The sequence below is a fragment of the Gorilla gorilla genome, chromosome 20 (genome assembly GCF_029281585.2).
Source record: "Gorilla gorilla gorilla isolate KB3781 chromosome 20, NHGRI_mGorGor1-v2.1_pri, whole genome shotgun sequence".
NCBI lineage: Eukaryota > Metazoa > Chordata > Mammalia > Primates > Hominidae > Gorilla > Gorilla gorilla.
The window spans coordinates 13,959,738-13,980,314 of NC_073244.2; the positions used below are offsets into that span (position 1 = coordinate 13,959,738).

Sequence of the window (20,577 nt, forward strand, 5' to 3'; positions counted from 1 at the left end):
GATTCTCCTGCCTCAGCTTCTCGAGTTGCTGGGATTACAGGCACCTGCCACCATGCCAGGCTAATATTTTTGTATTTTTAGTAGAGACGGGTTTTCACCATGTTGGCCAGGCTGGTCTTGAACTCCTGACCTCTCAGATGATCCACCCGCTTCAGCTTTCCAAAGTGCTGGGATTACAGGCGTGAGCCATTGTGCCCGGCCAACTTGATATTTTTTTGGTGAGCAAAATAACTAATGCTGGGGTCATGCGTCACCTCCCGGTGAGGGGCAAGGGTCACTCACCGAAGCAGGCCTGGTGGCGCTGGGTGAAGCCGGGCGGACAGCGGCAGGTGAAGGCGCCCACAGTGTTGACACAGAGGAACTGACAGTTGTGCTGCCGGGAGGTGCATTCGTCCAGGTCTGCAGCACGGATGGTCCAGCAGGCTCAGGGCAGGGCCCAGTGGGGATTAGGGGCTTCCCAGGGGCTGCCCTTGCCACCTCCAGGCAGAGGGGTGACAAGAGAAAGACCCCGGAGATGGTGCTTGACTCCATGCAGATGGGAGGGGGTGAGATTGCAGGGGACATGTCTTGGGCATCCCTTTGGGGCCCTAGACTGCATGCAGTGGCGGGAGTAGGGGAGAGTTGAAAGGACATCACCTTTGCAGGTCCTGCCATCCTCCTCCAGCAGGTAGCCTCGGGGACAGCTGCACAGGAAACTGCCCTTCGTGTTTTTGCAGAGGAAGGTACATGGCTTGGGGACCTGGCTGCACTCATCCACATCTAGGGAAGGACAGCGTGGGTGGTGGGGCGGGTTAGACAGACATTCCCTGGGGGTGTTCAGGGACTGAGGTCTCCACCCAGACCCCGACCATCTGAAATCTGTGGACTTACACAGGAATGAACACTTCTTTCTGCAAAAAGCCAGATGGGAAATACATTTGGTTTTGCAGGCCACACCATCTCAGTTACAACTACTCCATGTGGCTTTTGTACTAGCAAAGCAGCCATTGAGGGTAAGCAGACAAATGTGCATGGCTGTGTGCTAATAAAACTTTATTGACAAGAACAAATGGAGGGCCAGACTTGACCCTCGGGCTAGAGTTTTCTTCCCGCTGACTTAGATGTACGCTTGCTACAAAACACAACTGAAAAATATCAGGATGTGCAAAATAAAAGGAAGAAATAACAGCAGGAAAGTGGCCCAAACAGGGTGGGGGTGGGAGAATGAAAGGATCCTCCCTCCCTCCCTCTCTCCCTTCCTTGTTTCTCTCTTTCTTGAGACGGAGTCTCGTTTCATCACCCAGGCTGGAATGCGATGGCGCAATCTCAGCTCACTGCACCCTCCGCCTCCCAGGTTCAAACAATTCTCCTGCCTCAGCCTCCCAAGCAGCTGGGATTACAGGCACATAACACCTGGCTAATTTTTTTTCTTTTTTCTTTTTTCTTTTTTTTTAGTAGAGACGGTTTCACGATGTTGGCCAGGCTGGTCTCAAACTCCTGGCCTCAAGTGATCCTTCTGCCTCAGCCTCCCAAAGTGTGCTGGGATTACAGGCGTGAGCCACCTCACTTGGCCTTCCTTCCCTTCCTTCCTCTCCCTTTCTCTCTCCCTCTCTTTCTCTTTATTTCTTTCTGTTTCTGTCTCTCTCTCTTTCTTTTTTCTTTCTCTTCTTTCTTTCTTCTCTTTTTTCTCTTTCTCCCTTCTCCTTCTTTGTTTCTTTCTCTCTCTCTCTCTTCCTTCCTTCCCTTCCCTTCCTTCCTTCCTTCCCTTTCTTTCTCTCTTTCTTTCTTGACAGAGTCTCACTCTGTTGTCCAGACTAAACTGCAGTGGCATGATCTCAGCTCACTACAACCTCCACTTCCTGGGTTCAAACGATTCTCCTGCCTCAGCCTCCTGCGTAGCTGGGATTATAGGCGTGCACCAGCACGTGCAGCTAATTTTCGTATTTTTAGCAGAGATGGGGTTTCACCATCTTGGCCAGGCTGGTCTTGAAATCCTGGCTTCAAATGATGTGCCCACCTTGGCCTCCCAAAGTGCTGGGATTACAAGCATGAGCTACTATGCCTGGCCTGTTTTTTTTTTCTTTCTTTCTTTCTTTTCTTTTCTTTTTCATTTTTTAAGAGATAGGGTCTCACTCTGTCACCCAGGCTGGACTGCAGTGGCACACTCATAGCTCACTGCAGCCTCAGACTCCTGAGCTCAAGCAGCCTCCCAAGTAGCTGGGGCTACAGGCGCATGTGGGACTACAGGCCACCATCCTGGCTAATTTTTTTTAGCGATGGGGTCTCACTATGTTGCTACAGAACTCCTGGTCTCAAGTGATCCTCCCACCTCGACCTCCCAAAATACTGGGATTACAGTAGCGAGCCATCACACCTGGCCCTCAGTTGTCTGTATGGTTCGGGCACCACTTTGTAAATGAAAGCCTAACATTGCAAACTGGAAAGTCTCAGGGAAGTTTTGCTCAGGGGCTGCACAGAAGGTGGCCAGGCTGGGCCAAGGGTGCAGGTGCAAAGTGCTGGGCTCACCCAGGCAGGTAGTAGCAGTAGCATCCAGTGTGTACCCGGCCTGACAGTGGCAGCGGAAGGAGCCAAGGCTGTTGATGCACTCCCCATGAGCACACAGGTGAGCAAACATACGGCATTCATCTACATCTGGGAAAAAGTAGGGTACAAATGGGGCTGGCTGGCTGCCTCGCGCCTCTACCGAGGCATGTCTCCTTCTCTCTGCCCAGCAGCCGTCTCCTCGGAGGAAAGTCCAGCCTCCCTTCCACACTGGCCACTGCACCCCAGCCCACGTGGACCCCATCCTCAGGCTGCGGATGACACCTGAGCCTGCAGGACACGCCCATGAAGCTTCCAGGGAGGAGTACTCACACCCACCCCTCCCCAGCCTCAACAGCGACACCTCCTCAGTGCACCAACATGCAGAACAGAGACACGCAGTGCACGCAACATGACACACCAGCCACACACCTAGATGCTCCTGCAGAAACACGGGAACACACACCAACACTTAGGGACTCCCGAGTCTCCCCCCAGCCACACCCCCAAAAAGCCATTTCCTCCCCAGTCCTACTTTTTTTTTTTTTTTTTTTTTTGAGGGAGAGTCTCGCTCTGTCGCCCAGGCTGGAGTGCAGTGACACGATCTCTGCTCACTGCAAGCTCCGCCTCCCGGGTTCATGCCATTCTCCTGCCTCAGCCTCCCGAGTAGCTGGGACTACAGGCACCTGCCACCACGCCCGGCTAATTTTTTGTATTTTTAATAGAGACAGGGTTTCACCGTGTCAGCCAGGATGGTCTCAGTCTCCTGACCTCGTGATCTGCCCGCCTCAGCCTCCCAAAGTGCTGGGATTACAGGCGTGAGCCACCGCGCCTGGCCCTCCCCAGTCCTGTTGATGTCACTGCTGGTCACATGGATAACCCATCTCACTATCAGTGACACACTCAATGAGACACACTGATGTCCTTATGCTCGCTCACACGCAGACACTCACATACCTGCCCTTGTACACTCACCCAAGTCCACAACACACAGGCCGCTGGCTCCCTCTCACTGCCTTCTACTTCACAGATGAACACGGTGTATACTTCTCACCCAGCTGACGCACACAGACACACACCAGCTCCCACGCAGTCCAGAACGAGCTCTCACTCACAAAGAACACACACTGGGCCGGGCGCGGTGGCTCACGCCTGTAATCCCAGCATTTTGGGAGGCTAAGGTGGGCGGATCACTTGAGGCCAGGAGTTTGAGACCAGCCTGGCCAGCATGGCAAAACCTCATCTTTACTGGCCATGGGAGAGCCAGCCTGTCCCATGGCCCCAAAGAGATCCTTTGGGTCTGTTAAGGCCCTCTTGCTTTTTATTTTTATTTATTTATTTTTTTGAGACAGAGTTTCTCTCTGTTGCCCAGGCTGGAGTGCAATGGCGTGATCTCGTCTCACTGCAACCTCTGCCTCCCGGATTCAAGGGATTCTCCTGCCTCAGCCTCCCGAGTAATTGGGATTACAGACACACGCCACCAAGTCCAGCTAATTTTTTGTATTTTTAGTAGAGATGAGGTTTCACCATGTTGACCAGGGTGGTCTCAAACTACTGACCTCAGGTGATCCGCCCACCTTAGCCTCCCAAAGTGCTGGGATTACAAGTGTGAGCCACTGTGCCCGGCCTATTTTTATTGCTTTTGGAGACGAGGTCTTGCTCTATCACCCAGGCTGGAGTGCAGTGGCACTATCTTAGCTCATTGCAGCCTCAAATTCCTGGGCTTAAGCAATCCTCCTTCTTCAGCCTCCCAAAGTGCTGGGATGACAGGTACGCTACTGGGAGGCAGAGGTTGCAGTGAGCTGAGATTGCACCACTGCACTCCAGCCTGGGTGTCAAAGCGAGACTCTGTCTCAGAACACATACACACACACTGGCTCACACACCTGCTCCCTCAACCCCCCGAGTTCTTCCACGCATATGGGGCACATGTACTGGTTCTCATATCTGCTAGCACAAAGACACACACACACACACACACACACACACACACACACAGTGTGGCTCACACATTCCAGTACCTGCTGCAGTACAGACACATGACCCTGAGCAAACTCCCCCGTTTCTTTCCTCCCTGGGGGTCCTGAGGGCATGGGCACCCACCTCGGCCCTCAGCAGTGTAGCCTGAGCCATGGGGGCACAGCTTCCTGTAGGCAGAGGTGCCGGGCAGGGGACAGAGCTCGCAGCGGGGCCCCCAGCCCCGGCCACCCCCACAGCAGCACTCGGCCCTGGTGACAGCCTCACTGCTGCTGGACAGAGACCGGCACGTGGTCTGCAGCACCTCGGCAAAGCAGGGCCCCTGCCGGATGTCTGCGGAGAACAACGGGAAAGACAACGGTCACTCCAGGAGGCTGGTTTGGGGGCAAAGACTGAGCTTGCTTTGGGGTAAGCTGTATTTTGGGGGTGTTGGGGATAGGGGTGTCCAGGAGGGAGTTGGATACACAGGACAGATGGCCCTAGTGGGTCACCGGCTGGGGTTAGCTCCCCAGAAGTGGGAGATCTGGGGAAGGTTGGTTCCAGGGTGTGGAGCCAGTAAGTTGCAGGAGGCATGGAGGGAGCATCCCGTTCTTCCAGTATTTAACAGAAGGGACAGAGGGAAGAGGGGCAGCAGGGGAGCACTGGACATGTGTGTCCGGATTAGCTCAGCAACCCCCTGGGTTGCCCGTCAGTGCCGCAGGCCCCGTCCCTGCCTTGGAGGGCTCCCAGACAGTGGGAGGGACAGGCAGTGGGAGGGACAGGCAGTGGGGGGACACGCAGTGGGAGGGACAGGCAGTGGGGGGGACAGGCAGTGGGGGGGATAGGCAGTGGGGGGACAGGCAGTGGGAGGGACAGGCAGTGGGGGGGACAGGCAGTGGGGGGAACAGGCAGGCAGTGGGGGGGAACAGGCAGTGGGAGGGACAGGGAGTGAAGGGGACAGGCAGTGGGGGGAACAGGCAGTGGGGGGAACAGGCAGTGGGGGGAACAGGCAGTGGGGGGAACAGGCAATGGGGGGAACAGGCAGTGGGAGGGACAGGGAGTGAAGCGGGCAGGCAGTGGGGGGAACAGGCAGTGGGGGGGACAGGCAGTGGGTGCCACATGGTAGGTGGTTGCATCCACTGTGCGTGTCCAGCCACACTCACCGTGGCACTCGGTAAGGGTGGAGCTGGGCTGGAATCCCTCATCACAGTCGCACCGGAAGCTGCCCGCAGTGTTGACACAGCGGCCATTGACACAGAGGTCAGGCTGAGCGTGGCATTCATTGTCATCTGAGATGGGAGGGGTGAGGCAGGTGGGTGGGGAGGCCACAGGCAGCCAGCCTCTCCCACGGACCCAAAGGGCCCCTTTGGATCTGCCCAGGCCCTCTTATTTTTATTTTATTTATTTTTATTTTTATTATTATTATTTTTTGAGACAGAGTTTCTCGCTCTGTTTCCCAGGCTGGAGTGCAATTGCCTGATCTTGGGTCACTGCAACCTCCACCTCCCGGGTTCAAGAAATTCTTCTGCCTCAGCTTCCCAAGTAGCTGGGATTACAGGTGCCCGCTGCCACGCCCAGCTATTTTTTTTTTTTTTTTGTATTTTTAGTAGAGACGGGGTTTCGCCGTGTTGTCCACCCTGTTCTCAAACTCCTAACCTCAGATGATCCAACCGCCTTGGTCTCCCAAAGTGCTAGGATTACAGGCGTGAGCCACCGTGCCTGGTCTTATTTTCATTTTTATTGTTTTTGGAGATGGGGTCTCACTGTCATCCAGGCTGGAGTGCAGCGGCACTGTCCTCCCACTGCCTGTCCCCTCCACTACCTGTCCCTCCCACTGCCTGTCCCCCCCACTGCCTGTCCCTCCCATTCATTGAAGCCTCAAATTCCTGGGCTCAAGCGATCCTCTCGCCTCAGCCTCCCAAAGTGCTGGGATGACAGGTATGAGTCACCGTGCCCGGTCCAACCCTCTTGCTTTGACCTCTCCCTTCCACAAGGGGTTCCCTGCACCCCTGAAGCTCCAGTGCCCCATACCTGTGCAGCCCTCCCCAGAGCCAGGCAGGGGCCGCATGCCTGGGGGACAGACGCACGCGAAGGTACCGATGAGGTTCTTGCACTCCATGCCCCGGGCGTGGCAGTCCTGCTGACCATCTGCACACTCGTCCACATCTTCGGATGACCAGAGACAGATGGTCAGTCAAGGCCAGGCACCCTATGGCTGTGGGGACCTGGATTCCACCCTGCGTCAGCCCTGTGGGACCTGAGTGAGTTCCCTGCAGGCCCTGTCAAGTGTCTATCCCTCTTAGGAAGGGAGCCCCCAGCTCCTGCCCAGCCCCAGCCTCCAAGAAGCTGAGGGAATCAGGAATTGTCCCCCAAAGCTTGCATCCCCTGCCCATGTCAGGGTCTGTGAGTCTGCTCATGGCCCCTGGAACACTGACCCTGAAACAGCCCCAGAGACATTGAGTCCCCGACCAGGGTCTCCCACGCTTGACACTATGAACATTTGGGATAGGAAAGTTCTTTGTGGTGGGCGGCTGATCTGTGTGCATTGCAGGATTTTTTTTTTTTTTTTTTGAGGCGGAGTTTTGCTCTTGTCGCCCAGGCTGGAGTGCAGTGGCATGATCTCGGCTCACTGCAACCTCCGCCTCCCAGATTCAAGCGATTCTCCTGTCTCTCAGCCTCCCAAGTAGCTGGGATTACAGGCGTGTGCCACCATGCCCAGCTAATTTTGTATTTTTAGTAGAGACAGGGTTTTACCATATTAGTCAGGCCTACCTCGACACATGGCCCCGTCCTCCCGCAGGGTGTAGCCGGCTGGACAGGTGCACAGGTAGGAGCCCTCGGTATTGTGGCAGCGGAAGGCACAGAGCAGAGGGTTCAGGGAGCATTCGTCGATGTCTGGGGAGGCCAGTGGAGGTGCCAGCTGGGTAGGGGCTGAGGGCGGGACCTCCACTCCCTCCCCCAGGCATCTCCGTCACACGGCCCAGGTCCTGGGCAAGCAGAGTTGTACCCTCGCAGGTCATCATGAGGCCAGGCTCAAAGCCGTCAGCACAGGCACATTCGAAGCCCCCGATGACGTTGGTGCATGTACCTTGCCCACAGGGGTGGCCGACAGAGCACTCGTCTGTGTCTGGGTGGGAGTAAGGGGGTGGTCAGCGCCTGCAGAGGGTCCCCCATCCTCAGTAGCATCCCATCTGCCTGCCTGTTGACCACCACAGATCGGATGGGGCCAGATCGAATGCACCTCTAGTCTGGCTATGGGGCAGGCAAGCGGTGTGTGTTTAGTGAATGAATGAGTGAATGTGTGAGCAAGTGGGCAGGTAAAGGAATGCATGAGTGAGCAAGGGAGTGAGTGAATGAGCAAGAAGTGAATGAATGAGCCAGTGAATGAAGGAGTGATTAAACCAGTAACTGAAACTGAGGCAGGAGGGTCATTTGAGCCCAGGAGTTCCAAAAGAGCCTGGGTAACATAGCAAGACTTCATCTCTAAAAAACATATAAATGAGTAAGTGAATGAATGGTTAAATGAATAAGGGAATGAGTGAGTAAAGGGGTGAATGAGTGGATGAATTAGTGAGTGAGTGAATGGAGAAATCAGCAAGGAAGTGAATGAATGAACAAGACGGCAAATGAGGAAACGAATGAGTGACTGAATAAGTGAGTGAAAGCATGAATGAATGAGCAAAGGAACAAGTGAGTAAATGAATAAATGAGTGATTGAATGGGTGAATGAGCAAGGAGACAAATGAAGGAACGAATGAATGAGTGAACAAACAAGCAAGTGAATGAATGAGGGAGCAAATGAGTGAATGAGTGAATGAGTAAATGAATGAGTGAGTGAATGAATGAGCCAGTGAATAAATGAGGTGTGAATGAATGAGGGAGTGATTGAATGAACAAGTGAATGAATGAACAAGCGAAGGAATGAGTGAGCAAAGGAGTGAATGAGTGAGTGAATTAGCAAGTGAATGAGTGAGGGGGCAAATGAGTGAATGAGTGAATAAGTGAGTAAATGAATAAGTGAGTGAATGAGCAAGTGAATGAATGACGTGTGAATGAATGAGGGAGTTAGTGAATTAACAAGTGAATGAATGAACAAGTGAAGGAATGAGTGAGCAAAGGAGTGAATGAGTGAGTGAATTGGTAAGTGAATGAATAAGGGAGTAAATGAGTGAGTGAATAAATGAGTGAATGAATGAGAAAATGAGTAAGTGAGTGAGCAAGTGAGTGAATAAATGAGTCAGTGAATGAATGAGTCAGTAAATGAATAAGTGAGTGAGTGAATGAATGAGCAAGAAAATGAGTGAGCAAGTGAATTAATGAGTGAATGAAGCACAGAGGGAGAAAAAGTGAATGGGGGAGAGAGGCAGTGGTTAAGGACAGGATCTCACCCACTGCCTGGGGGTGTCTTCCCTGCCCTGCTCTGCTCCTTCCTGTCCTGGGAGGGGCCTGGGACAGAGCTGGGGAAGAGCTGGCCACTCACCCACACAGTTGATGCCAGTGAAGTCCAGGCTGTAGCCAAAGGGACACTCACAGCGGAAGGATCCATCGGTGTTGACACAGACGCCGTTAGTGCAGACGCCAGGGTTCTCTGCACACTCATTCACGTCTGCGGATGGCAGGCGTTGCAGACATGGCTTCTGTCACCATGCAATCGCCAGAGCCCTGGCCACACTCAAGGCCCCAAGGGGACAAAAGCCCAAGCCCCAGGCTGGCAGGGTCCAGGGCCACCCAGGCTCTCAGGGGGAGCCTGAAACTCAGAGACCCAGGCAGTGCGGAGATGGATCTGGGTGGCCCAGAAGGGGCTCTTAGCACGTGGGTGAGGGGCTCACCTTCTCGGGAGTCATCCAGGCCTGGGACTGCCCCGTGGCCAAAGGGGCAGAGCTCCTGAAAGGCAGCTGGACGGAGAGGGGGAGGGGAGTCAGAGTCAGGGCCTAGGTGCAGCCCCCAGGTGTGTGCAGGGAAGGATGAGAGAAGAATGAGACAGGAAGGTGAGGGCACATCATCCAGGGAGCCTGGACAGGGGTGGGCACTCACCGTTGCCCTCCTGGGGACACAGTTCGCAGGGGTCTCCCCAGCCCTCCCCAGGCCTCTTACTGCAGCAGCAGCGGGTCTTGGTGGTGTTGAAAGCTTTGGGCACCGAGCACTTCCCAGCCTCAAAACGGGTGAAGCAGAAACTCTGCCGTGTGTCTGTGGGGTGGGGGCTCCATTACCCTGATTGAAAGCCGCTGGCAGTGCCCACCTGCCCCTGTGACCTCCCGCACCCCAGTCCTGGTGAATGGGTTGTGCTGATCCTGCCAGTGGCCAATCAGAACATGCCATGCCCCTGGTCATGGTGATTGGTTTGAGTATGGACATGTGACCTACTTTGGGCCAATGAGGATCTGCCCTGGGTTTTTAGTTGTTGTTGTTGGTGGTGGCGGTGGTTTTTTTTTTTTTTTCAGATGGAGTCTTGCTCTGTTGCCCAGGCTGGAGTGCAGTGGCACGATCTCAGCTCACTGCAACCTCTACCTCCCAGGTTCAAGTGATTCTCCTGCCTCAGCCTCCCAAGTAGCTGGGATTACAGGCATGTGCCACCACACCCGGCTAATTTTTGTATTTTTAGTAGAGACGGGGTTTCACCACATTGGCTAGGCTGGTCTCAAACTCCTGACCTCAGGTGATCAGCCTGCCTCAGCCTCCCAAAGTGCTGGTATTACAGGCATGAGCCACCGCCCCCGGCCTGCCCTGGGGTTTTGAGGGGACAGCTGGAATCCCACCCCACTTCATTGCTTTGGGGTGTTCTCATGCCAGGAAGAAAGATCAAACTCGGTGGTTACTCTTGGATCAAAAACCCCTTCCTGGAGAGGCAAAACGACTGAATCCAGAAAGCCCGAGGATCCAAACCCCCAATCCTTGGCTCTGGACACCTATCAAGTCCTCACCAGCAGGCTGGGGTCCCAGCCTCCCAGAACAGCAAATATTTGCTGAGGTGAACTGCAGGCTCTGCTCTCACCCTTATTGCCCCTGACCTGTGAGAGAACAGGCTGGCTCAAGCTGGGTGAGGTTAGCCCACAGTAGACAAGGCTAGCCCAGCTGAAATGAAGCCAGCCCAGAGTAGTCTAGGCTAGCTCAAACTGGACAAAACCAGCCCACTGACAGCCTACAGTCATGTGACCAATACAAGGAAAACCTAAATAAGCACACACCTAGCTCAGAATGGACCAGGTTAGCCCTCCGTAGACATTACCTCTATAGCCAAGAGGTTGCTGGCACTAGGATAACTCTGCTAATGCAGACAGACACCTCTGCCTGGTCAGAGCTCCCAAAGGGTCATACAAGAAACCACAGCCCTCTTTTCTGGGCGATCTGACCCTTCCCCGCCCCACTTCCCACCCTCTTCCCTAAGCCCTGTGTGGACTTACCAAAGCAACGGTGCCCATTGTCAGAGAGGACAAAGCCAGGTGGGCAGAGGCACTGGAAGCTCCCAGGGCTGTTGGTACAGGTGCCAAAGAGGCAGAGGTTGGGCTCCTCTGAGCACTCGTCGATATCTGGAAGGGCAGGGACATGAGCTGGGTGGGGGGCAAGTAGGACCTCCACCACTGGGGAGAGGACTCAGCTGTGAGAAGGGGCAGATGGAGTGCAGGTCCAGCCAGGGGCTGCAGCGGGGCTGGGGTCCTGAGAGCTCAGTATGAGCTTCAGCACGAGGTGGGCATTGTGTGTGCACATAGGTCCTTCCCGGAAGGCATCTCCAGAGCAAAGGTCATCATCAGGAATAGTTCATGATTGGAGACTGAAACTGCACATAGTACAACCTCTACAGAAAACAGTGTGGAGATTCCTTAAAGAACTAAAAGTAAGGCCGGGCGCGGTGGCTCATGCCTGTAATCCCAGCACTTTGGGAGGCGGAGGTGGGTGGATCACGAGGTCAGGAGATTGAGACTATCCTGGCTAACATGGTGAAACCGTGACTCTACTAACAATACAACAAAATTAGCCGGGTGTGGTGGTGGGCGCCTGTAGTCGCAGCTACTCGGGAGGCTGAGGTAGGAGAATGGCATGAACCCAGGCGGCAGAGCTTGCAGTGAGCTGAGCTCATACCCCTGCACTTGAGCCTGGGTGACAGAGCGAGACTCTGTCTCAAAAAAAAAAACAAAAAACAAAAAAACTAAAAGTAGAACTACCATTCAATCCAGCAATCCTACTACTGGGTATCTACCCAAAGGAAAGTAAGTCATTATATGAAAAAGACACACGCACGTGCATGTTTATAGCAACACAATTCACAATCGCAAAAATCTGGAGCCATCTTGTTTATAAATGCCCATCAGCCAACGAGTAGATAAAGAAAATGTGGTATATAATACGCCATGGAATACTACTCAGCCACAAAATGGAATGAAATAGGCACAGTGGCTCACACCTGTAATCCCAGCACTTTGGGAGGCCAAGGCTGGTGGATCACTTGAGGTCAGGAGCTGGAGACCAGCTTGGCCAACATGGTGAAACCCTGTCTCTACTGAAAATACAGAAATTAGCTGGGCGTTGTGGTGGTGTGCACCTGTAATCCCAGCTACCAGGAGGGTGAGGCAGGAGAATCACTTGAACCCGGGAGGTGGATATTGCAGTGAGCTGAGACTGTGCCACTCCAGTCTGGGTGACAGAGTGAGACTCCACCAAAAAAAAAAAAAAAAAAAAAGGAACAAAATAATGTCCTTTGCAGCAACTGGGATGGGGCTGGAGGCCGTTATTCTAAGTGAAGTAACTCAGGAATGGAAAACCAAATATCATGTGTTCTCACTTATAAGTGGGAGCTAATCTATGAGGATGCAAAGGCATAATAATGATATAAAGGACTTTGGGGACCCCCAGGGAAGGATGGGAGGGGGATGAGGGATAAAAGACTACATACTGGGTACAGTGTATACTACTTAGCTGACAGATGCACCAAAATCTCAGAAATCACCACTGAAGAACTTATCCATGTAACCAAAAACCACCTGTTCCCCCATAACTATTGAAATTAAAATAAGAAAAAATAGAAAAAAAAATTTAAACCTTAAAAAAAGAAAATTGCACAAAGCTAACTGAGACTGGATATATTTACCCTACACCGGACAGGGTTAGCTCATGTTGTACTAAGCTAGCCCAAATGGAATAGATCAGAATAGGCCGGGCATGGTGACTCACGCCTGCAATCCCAGCACTTTGGTAGGCTGAGGTGGGAGGATCGCTTGAGGTCAGGAGTTTGACACCAGCCTGGCCATCATGGTGAAACCCCGTTTCTACTAAAAATACAAAAATTGGGCCAGGCGCAATGGCTCATGCCTGTAATCCCAGCACTTTGGGAGGCCAAGGCGGGCAGGTCACGAGGTCAGGAGATCCAGAGCATCCTGGCTAACATGGTGAAACCCCGTCTCTACTAAAAATACAAAAAAGTAGCCGGGCATGGTGGCGGGCGCCTGTAGTCCCAGCTATTTGGGAGGTTGAGGCAGGAGAATGGCGTGAACCTAGGAGGCGGAGCTTGCAGTGAGCCGAGATTGTGCCACTGCACTCCAGCCTGGGGGATAGAGTGAGACTCCGTATCAAAAAAAAAAAGAAAAACAATTAGCCAGGCATGGTGATGAGCGACTGTAATCCCAGCTACTCAGGAGGCTGAGGCAGGAGAATCTCTTGAACCCGGGAGGTGGCGGTTGCAGTGAGCTGAGAGTGAGACTCCTCTCAAAACAAAACAAACAAACAAACAAACAAAACAAAACAACAACAAAAAAAGAATAGATCAGAAGTGGCCAGGCCAGACTGGTCCAGGTTAGCTCAGGTTATACAAGGCTAGCCCAGATGGAAGCCTGGATCAGAGGTATTCAGGCCAGACTGGTTCAGGTTAGCCCAGGCTAGCCCATCTGCTCAACCCAGACTGGTCCAGGTTAGACCACAGTGAACAAGGCAGCTCATCTGCTCCGCCCAGGCTGGTCCAGGTTAGCCTACACTCTCTGAGGCTAGTCCAAGTGGATAAATGGACCAAAGGAGATGAGGCCAGACTGGTTAGTCCAGACTGCATGAAATCATCTCTATGGGTGATTACACCGGTGAAGCTTAGGCCAGACTGGTCCTTGATCTCCAGTTAGCAAGTGAGGAGCTCTACATTTGGGTGCACTGAGAAACAGTGAGACCCCACACTCATGTCAATTTATAGGATTCATGAGGAAGCCTGTGGGCACTAGAGACAAAGTCCTGAGTGCAGAGTCCAGAAACAATCAGAATGACAATAATAGTTTATGAAGCTGTGTTTGACGCTGTGTTAAGTACATCTCCACCTTCATCACAACCCTAGCTGGTATTCCCATTTTACGGATGGAGAAAGAGAGGCACTTCCTGGCGCCAGAAACGGGAGTGGGGCTGGACACTCACCAATGCAGTGGTCACTCTGCACCTGGAAGCCAAGGGGACAGATGCAGCGGAAGGAGCCCTCGAGGTTCTGGCAAGTGCCTGGTAGGCAGGTTCCTGCAAGGCTGAGGCACTCATTGGTGTCTGTGAAAAGGAGGAAGAAGGGTCCTTGTGCCAGCCAGGATGCAGGGGGCTCACTTGGGACTGGGACCAACACCTGCAATCACTGTGTGATCACTGAGGGCCCCAGGACAAGCCCTCCCAGTGGCAATTCTGGCTCCAGGGCAAGGGCTGAGACTCAGGACGACAGGGACAGCTGGGGAAGGATTATCTGACTCTCGTGGGGTTATAGGTGGGGCCAGATGGTGTCCAGTGGAAAGAGGTAGCAAGATTCCTAATCTGGCACCACCAGTAGATTCCTTCCATGGTATCTATTTAGCGCTTCTACTATTCTTTGCTTCTGGAAACTTACATTTTCAAGACAGCCTCACCCTACACAACAAACCCCATCCATAGAAACATAGGTTTGATGTGCTGATTTTATAATTATTTTATTTATTTATTTATTTTGAGATAGGATCTTTCCCTGTTGCCCAGGCTGGAGTGCAGTGGTGTGATCATAGCTCACTGCATCCTCAAACTCCTGGGCTCAAGTGATTCTCCTGCCCCAGCCTCCTGAGTAGCTAGGACTACAGGCAATAGCCACCACTCCTGGCTAATTTAAATTTCTTTGTAGAGACGAGGACTCACTATGTTGCCCAGGCTAGTCTCAAACTCCTGGCCTCAAGCAATCCTTCTGCCTCAGCCTCCCAAAGTGCTGGGTATTTTTTTTTTAAATCTTAAAATAAATGCTTGGGTAGTAAATGGATCTACGCTCACCCAGAAGTACCAAACTGTGGTGTACATGGAGCAGGGGCTGGCTGAGATGCCTCCGAGCACCATAGGCAGACTCACCCACACAGTTCTTCCCATCAGCTGTGAGCTCAAAGCCATCCTGGCAGAGGCAGTGGAAGGAACCAGCTGTGTTGAGGCAATGGCCAAATCGGCACACCTGCCCCACCAGGGTAGTACACTCGTCAAAATCTGTAGAGGGGAGATGGGCAGGCCAGTTCACCCACAAAACTTGAAGGGATCAAGCCTTCCTTGTACTTCTGTCCACAACTGAGTTGAGCTGATAGCATTGGCTTCAACTCGAGCACTCATGTATAGACTGTGTATATTAGCCTTCCACCTATCTTATGAGGTAGTTGCTGATATTTTCTAATATAACCACATAATGCTATGAATTTGCCTCTAAGTGCCCCCTTAGCTGCATCCTATGTATTTTCAAATGTTATGCTTTCATTTTCATTTTCTTTTACTTCAAAATATTTTCTAATTTTCCTTATGATTTATTTGACCTATGGATTATTTAGGAGTATGTTATTTAATTTCTAAATAATCGGGGACTTTCTGGGCATCTTTCTGTGGCCAATTTCTAGATTCACTTCCTTAGATTCTGAGAACCTACTTTGTGGCCAGCCTGCCACCTGAGCCGACTCACCCACACAATCCCCATTGTGTGTCACCACAAAGCCAGGGAAGCAGAGGCAGTTGTAGGAGCCAATGATGTTCTTGCAGGTCCCATTTCCACAAGGCTGCCGGTCACACTCGTCAATGTCTGCAGAAGCAAAGCCGAGAGCCCAACCCAGCTCACCCAGGGCACTGGGGGACTTGGGGAGTGAGAGGCCAGCTGGACCTAGCACTTCTCCCCTGCACCTAGCCCTGCCTAGATGACTGGGCAGTGACCCCTGGCGGTGATGGCTGGGAAGTACTCCTGGTGTGATATATCACCCCCATTTTATAGATGGGAAAACTGAGGCACAGGGAGGCAGATCAACCATTTACCCAAGATCTTAATCTCAGGACCCAAACTTGGATCTCTTTGTGAACTAGGATGGACAGAAACACCACTTCCATCCCAGGGGAGGTTTAGACCCCAGGCAGCCTGGCTTGAAAGGAGGGGGAAGATAAGGGTCTCACCCATGCACAGGGTCTGGTCTGCAGAGGCCTGGAATCCACGGTGACACAGACACATGTAGCTGCCTTCTGTGTCCATGCAGTCACCATGGCTACAGACATTCGGGATCTCCCGACACTCATTCCGTCCTGGGGGTGCAGAGAGCATGGTGTTCCCAGGGCCCCTACCACACAGTGTTTGCCTGAGCTCTCCCTACTACAATGGGGAAGCCAGAATCTGCCTTGAAGTTCTCCACTCAAACTTCCACCAGGGGCATCAGGCTGTCTGCATCGACCTGAGCTCTCACCTCTATCACATCATATTAACAGACACTCTCAATACATCCCCCACCCCCCTAATAGTATAGAAAAGGAGAAAGACCTGGACAGAGCCATACCCCATCTAAGTCCCCATGGGTGACAGAGCCCAGCTCCCTCACCTCCTCCCAGGGACCCTGCTCACCCACACAAGCCCCGCCTGGCGACAGTTTGTACCCTCGGGTGCACTTGCAGCGGTAGCTACCAGGGATGTTGATGCAGTCGGCATTCTGCTGGCAGGGACTCTCCCTGCTGCCACACTCATCGACATCTGGGCAAATACAGCAAATGAGGTGGGGGTGACAGAGAAGCCCATCCTGCAAGAATCAAACCTGAAACCCAGTCCACTGCTTCGGAGCAGGTGGTTTCTCTGGAAGCAGCCAGAACTGGAGTAAGGGTGGTTATATGAGATGGAGGCCCTTGGAAAGGTGTTAGCCCATTATACAGACAGGGAAATGGAGGCTTACAGAGTTTTAGTTACTCGCCCAGATTGCACAGTGGCGGACATGCATCCCACCCAGGCCCCAGGGCTGGGAACAGGGAGAGGTGGCACCTTCACAAGCCAGCAGGATGCTGTTGTAGTTGAAGCCTGTGGGGCACTCGCAGCGGAAACTCCCGATCTGGTTTATGCAGATTCCATTGGCACAGATGGCGGGGATCTCCCCACACTCATCAATGTCTGCAGAAGGCATCTGCCATCAGGGGCAGCCCAGCCCCCTGGGACTTCCAGCGATGCTGAGCGAAGGGACCCACTAGCCCTGCAATCTGGTTGAGGCTGTTGTGGCCACAAACCAGCACACACTCAAAAAAATCTTGCTGTGACCAAAATACATCCACTCACACCAGAAAGAGATGAGGATGTGGGAGGAAAGACAAGAGCAGAGAGACAGTGTGTGTTTTTCTCAATTAAAAATGCACACTTCCTGTGACCCAGCAACCCTGCTGGAAAGAAATGGCCTTAAGCATAAGCAGGACAGCGGTATGAGATGCTATTTAGCAAGAAACTGGAAACATCAATTGATGAATGCAGAGCAAAATGTGGGATGTCTGTACCATGGAATATTCTTCAGCCTTATTAAGGAGTAAAGCCCTGTAACATGTGACAATGTGGTTGAAACCTAAAATCATTCTGCTAAGAGAAGCCAGACATGAAAGAACAATATTGCATGACTCCATTTAAAGGAAATGTCCAGAAGTAGCAAATCAATAGAGACAGAAAGTCGATTTGTGGTTGCCAGGGGCAGAAGGGAGGGGGTAAAGGGAGTGACTGCTAATAGGCATAGGGTTTACTTTTGTGTGATGAAAATGTTTTAAACTTAGATTGAGGTGATGGTTGTGTAACACTGTGAATGTACTCAAAACCACTAAATAGGGCACTTTAAATGGGTGAAGCGTGTGGTATGTGAATTATATCTCAATAAAGCTGTTATATATAAACAATCTAAATGTCCATCAGTAGGGGACTGGAAACAACCTAAGTGTCCATCAAAAGGGGACTTGAAAGAACCTAAGTGTCCATCAGTGGGGGACTGGAAACAAACTAAGTGTCCATCAATGGGGCACAGGAAACAACCTAAGTATCAATCAATGGGGGACTGGAAATAACCTAAGTGCCCATCAATAGGGGACGGGAAACAACCTAAATATGCATCAGTGGAGGACTGGAAACAAACTAAGTGTCCATCAGTGGGGGACTGGAAACAACCTAAATATCCATCAATGGGGGATTGGAAACATACTAAGTGTCCATCAGTGGGGGACTGGAAACAACCTAAATATCCATCAATGGGGGACTGGAAACATACTAAGTGTCCATCAGTGGGGGACTGTGATGAAAATGTTCTTTTTGTGTGATGAAAATGAGTTCTAAACTTATATTGAGGTGATGGTTGCATAACTTTGTGAATGTATTCAAAACCACTAAACAGGGCACTTTAAATGGGTGAAGTGTGTGGTATGTGAATTATCTCTCAATAAAACTGTTATAAACAATATAAGTGTCCATCCAAAGGGGACTGGAAACAATCCACCTATCTATCAATAGGGGACTGGAAACAATCCAAGTGTCCATCAAAAGGAGATCTGAAACAACCTAAGTGTCCATCAGTGGGGGACTGGAAACAACCTAAGTTCCCATCCCTGGGGGACCTGGGATGTATCTGCACCATGAAACACTTTCAGGCAGGGCAAAGAGAGAGGCTGCACAGCAGATAGTAACCTGGCCGGTTCTTCAAGACACAATTTGGACGAAAAAAGCAAGTTGTAACCAACATGTCAAGCATTACATCATTTATGTAAAATGCCCCAGAAACCAACGTCATATATTTTCAGTAGGGGACCTATTATGTAATGAAGGAAGAAAAAACTAGAAAGAAATATTCCAGCCATAAAGCATAAGAACGTCCAGAGAGGGAGAAAAGAGACAGAGTTGAGGTGATGACTGGAGGAGAAGTGGGTTTTATTTGCCATGATTTGATTTTTTTTTTTTTTTTTTTTGCAACGGAGTCTCGCTCTGTCGCCCAGGCTGGAATACAGTGGCGCGATCTCGGCTCACCGCAAGCTCCACCTCCTGGGTTCACGCCATTCTCCTGCCTCAGCTTCCTGAGTAGCTGGGACTACAGGCGCCTGCCACCATGCCCGGCTAATTTTTTTGTATTTTTAGTAGAGACGGGGTTTCACCTTGTTAGCCAGGATGGTCTCGATCTCCTGACCTCGTGATCCGCCCGCCTCGGCCTCCCAAAGTGCTGGGATTACAGGCGTGAGCCACCACGCCTGGCCGCAATGGTTTGATTTTTTTAAAAAATAAGGAGAATATATTCAGAGGATTAAAACAAATGAAAATGAATTCATCAGTTAAACACTGCATAGTTGAAATTTGGCATGCAGGTGCTAAATTATGCAATACGTTGTTAAAAAAGGGAGTATTCTGGCCAGGCGCAGTGGCTCACACCTGTAATCCCAGCACTTTGGGAGGCTGAGGTGGGTGGATCACCTGAGATCAGGAGTTCGAGACCAGCCTGACCAACATGGTGAAACCCTGCCTCTATTAAAATACAAAAATTAGCCAGGCGTGGTGGCAGGTGCCTATAATCTCAGCTACTCGGGAGGCTGAGGCAGGAGAATCACTTGAACCCAGGAGGCGGAGGTTGCAGTGAGCCAAGATCGCACCATTGCACTCCAGCCTGGGCAACAAGAGCGAAACTCCATCTCAAAAAAAAAAAAAAAAGGGGGGGCATGGAGCAATTTGACACAAACTGCAACACGGGTGCACCTTGAGGACATCATGTTCAGTGAAATAAGCCTGACACAAAACGACAAATCCTATGTGGTTCCACTCACAGGAAGTCCCTAGAACCGTCAGATTCACAGAGTCAGAAAGTAGAATGGTGGGTGCCAGGGACTGAGGGGGATGGGGAGTGAGAGTTTCATGGGGACAGAGTTTCAGTGGGAGGAGATGAGAAAGTTCTGGATGGTGATAGTTGCAAAACAGTGAAAGTGTACTTAATGCCACTGAACTGCACACTAAAAATGGTTCAAATGATACTTTTCTGGAGACAAAAAAAAAAAGTCTCACTCTATCCCTCAGGCTGGAGTGCAATGGCGAGATATCGGCTCACTGCAACCTTTGCCTCCTGGGTTCAAGCGATTCTCATGCCTCAGCCTCCCGAGTCGCTGGGATTACAGGCATGCACCACCATGCCCAGCTAATTTTTGTATTTTTAGTAGAGACAGGATTTCAACATGTTGGCCAGGCTGGTCTCAAACTCCTGACCTCAGGTGATCCACCCACCTCGGCCTCCCGAAGTGCTGGGATTACAGGCGTAAGCCACTGTGCATGGCTCGAATGGTAAATTTTATGTTGCATATATTTTACTATCATTTTAAAAAATGGATAACAGTTTAATAAAAATAGTGTCATTCTTTTTTTAAAAAGAAGTGTTTTTGAGGGCAGGATTCCTGGGGAGCTGGAGGTGTGTGGAGCGAGGAGGAGGGGAGGATGGAGGAGTGGATGTAAGGAAAAGAGCTGTTGAGGAGGGGAGGGGTGGGAAGAAGCAGACGCAGGTGGATGGGTGCCCAGGGATAGAGCAGGGACCGCTCACTCACCAAGGGGCTTCCCCGTGTGGATGTCAATGAGGAATCCCGGGGCCTGATTTCCACACAGGATCTGGTAGTCAGCTGCGCAAAGCGGAACAAAGCTGAGTCTGGGGCTGCAGGCCTGACCCCAGCCCACTCCCAATCTGGAGGGGACACCTCATTCCTGGAGCCCAGCCCTCACCTGGCCACCTTGAACTTTTTTTGCTCTCCCCACCCTTTCCCTCCTTCCACTTATTTAATTTAATTTTTTTGAGACAAAGTCTCGCTCTGTCACCCAGGCTGGAGTGCACTGGTGCAATCACGGCTCACTTCAGCCTTAACCTCCCAGGT

General features: G+C 51.6%; 1 protein-coding gene across 9 annotated transcripts in view; it reads right to left on the reverse strand.

The window, feature by feature from the left end:
• Positions 1–20,577, reverse strand: part of FBN3 (fibrillin 3) — an 86,863-nt gene that overhangs the window by 15,322 nt on the left and 50,964 nt on the right. For 7 of the 9 annotated variants that reach the window (XM_055371514.2, XM_055371513.2, XM_055371509.2 and 4 more), the window contains 19 exons: positions 20,257–20,328; positions 16,706–16,831; positions 16,298–16,423; positions 15,859–15,984; positions 15,380–15,496; positions 14,791–14,919; positions 13,861–13,980; positions 10,878–11,003; positions 9,511–9,663; positions 9,306–9,371; positions 8,957–9,082; positions 7,484–7,603; positions 7,249–7,371; positions 6,508–6,642; positions 5,640–5,765; positions 4,624–4,830; positions 2,506–2,631; positions 637–759; positions 283–399 (listed from right to left, as the gene is read on the reverse strand). In XM_055371514.2, the coding sequence (XP_055227489.1) occupies positions 283–399; positions 637–759; positions 2,506–2,631; positions 4,624–4,830; positions 5,640–5,765; positions 6,508–6,642; positions 7,249–7,371; positions 7,484–7,603; positions 8,957–9,082; positions 9,306–9,371; positions 9,511–9,663; positions 10,878–11,003; positions 13,861–13,980; positions 14,791–14,919; positions 15,380–15,496; positions 15,859–15,984; positions 16,298–16,423; positions 16,706–16,831; positions 20,257–20,328 (2,364 nt within the window). The remainder of the gene's footprint in view (positions 1–282; positions 400–636; positions 760–2,505; positions 2,632–4,623; positions 4,831–5,639; positions 5,766–6,507; positions 6,643–7,248; positions 7,372–7,483; positions 7,604–8,956; positions 9,083–9,305; positions 9,372–9,510; positions 9,664–10,877; positions 11,004–13,860; positions 13,981–14,790; positions 14,920–15,379; positions 15,497–15,858; positions 15,985–16,297; positions 16,424–16,705; positions 16,832–20,256; positions 20,329–20,577) is intronic. The other 2 variants (XM_063700936.1, XM_055371510.2) reach the window with 2 other exon arrangements.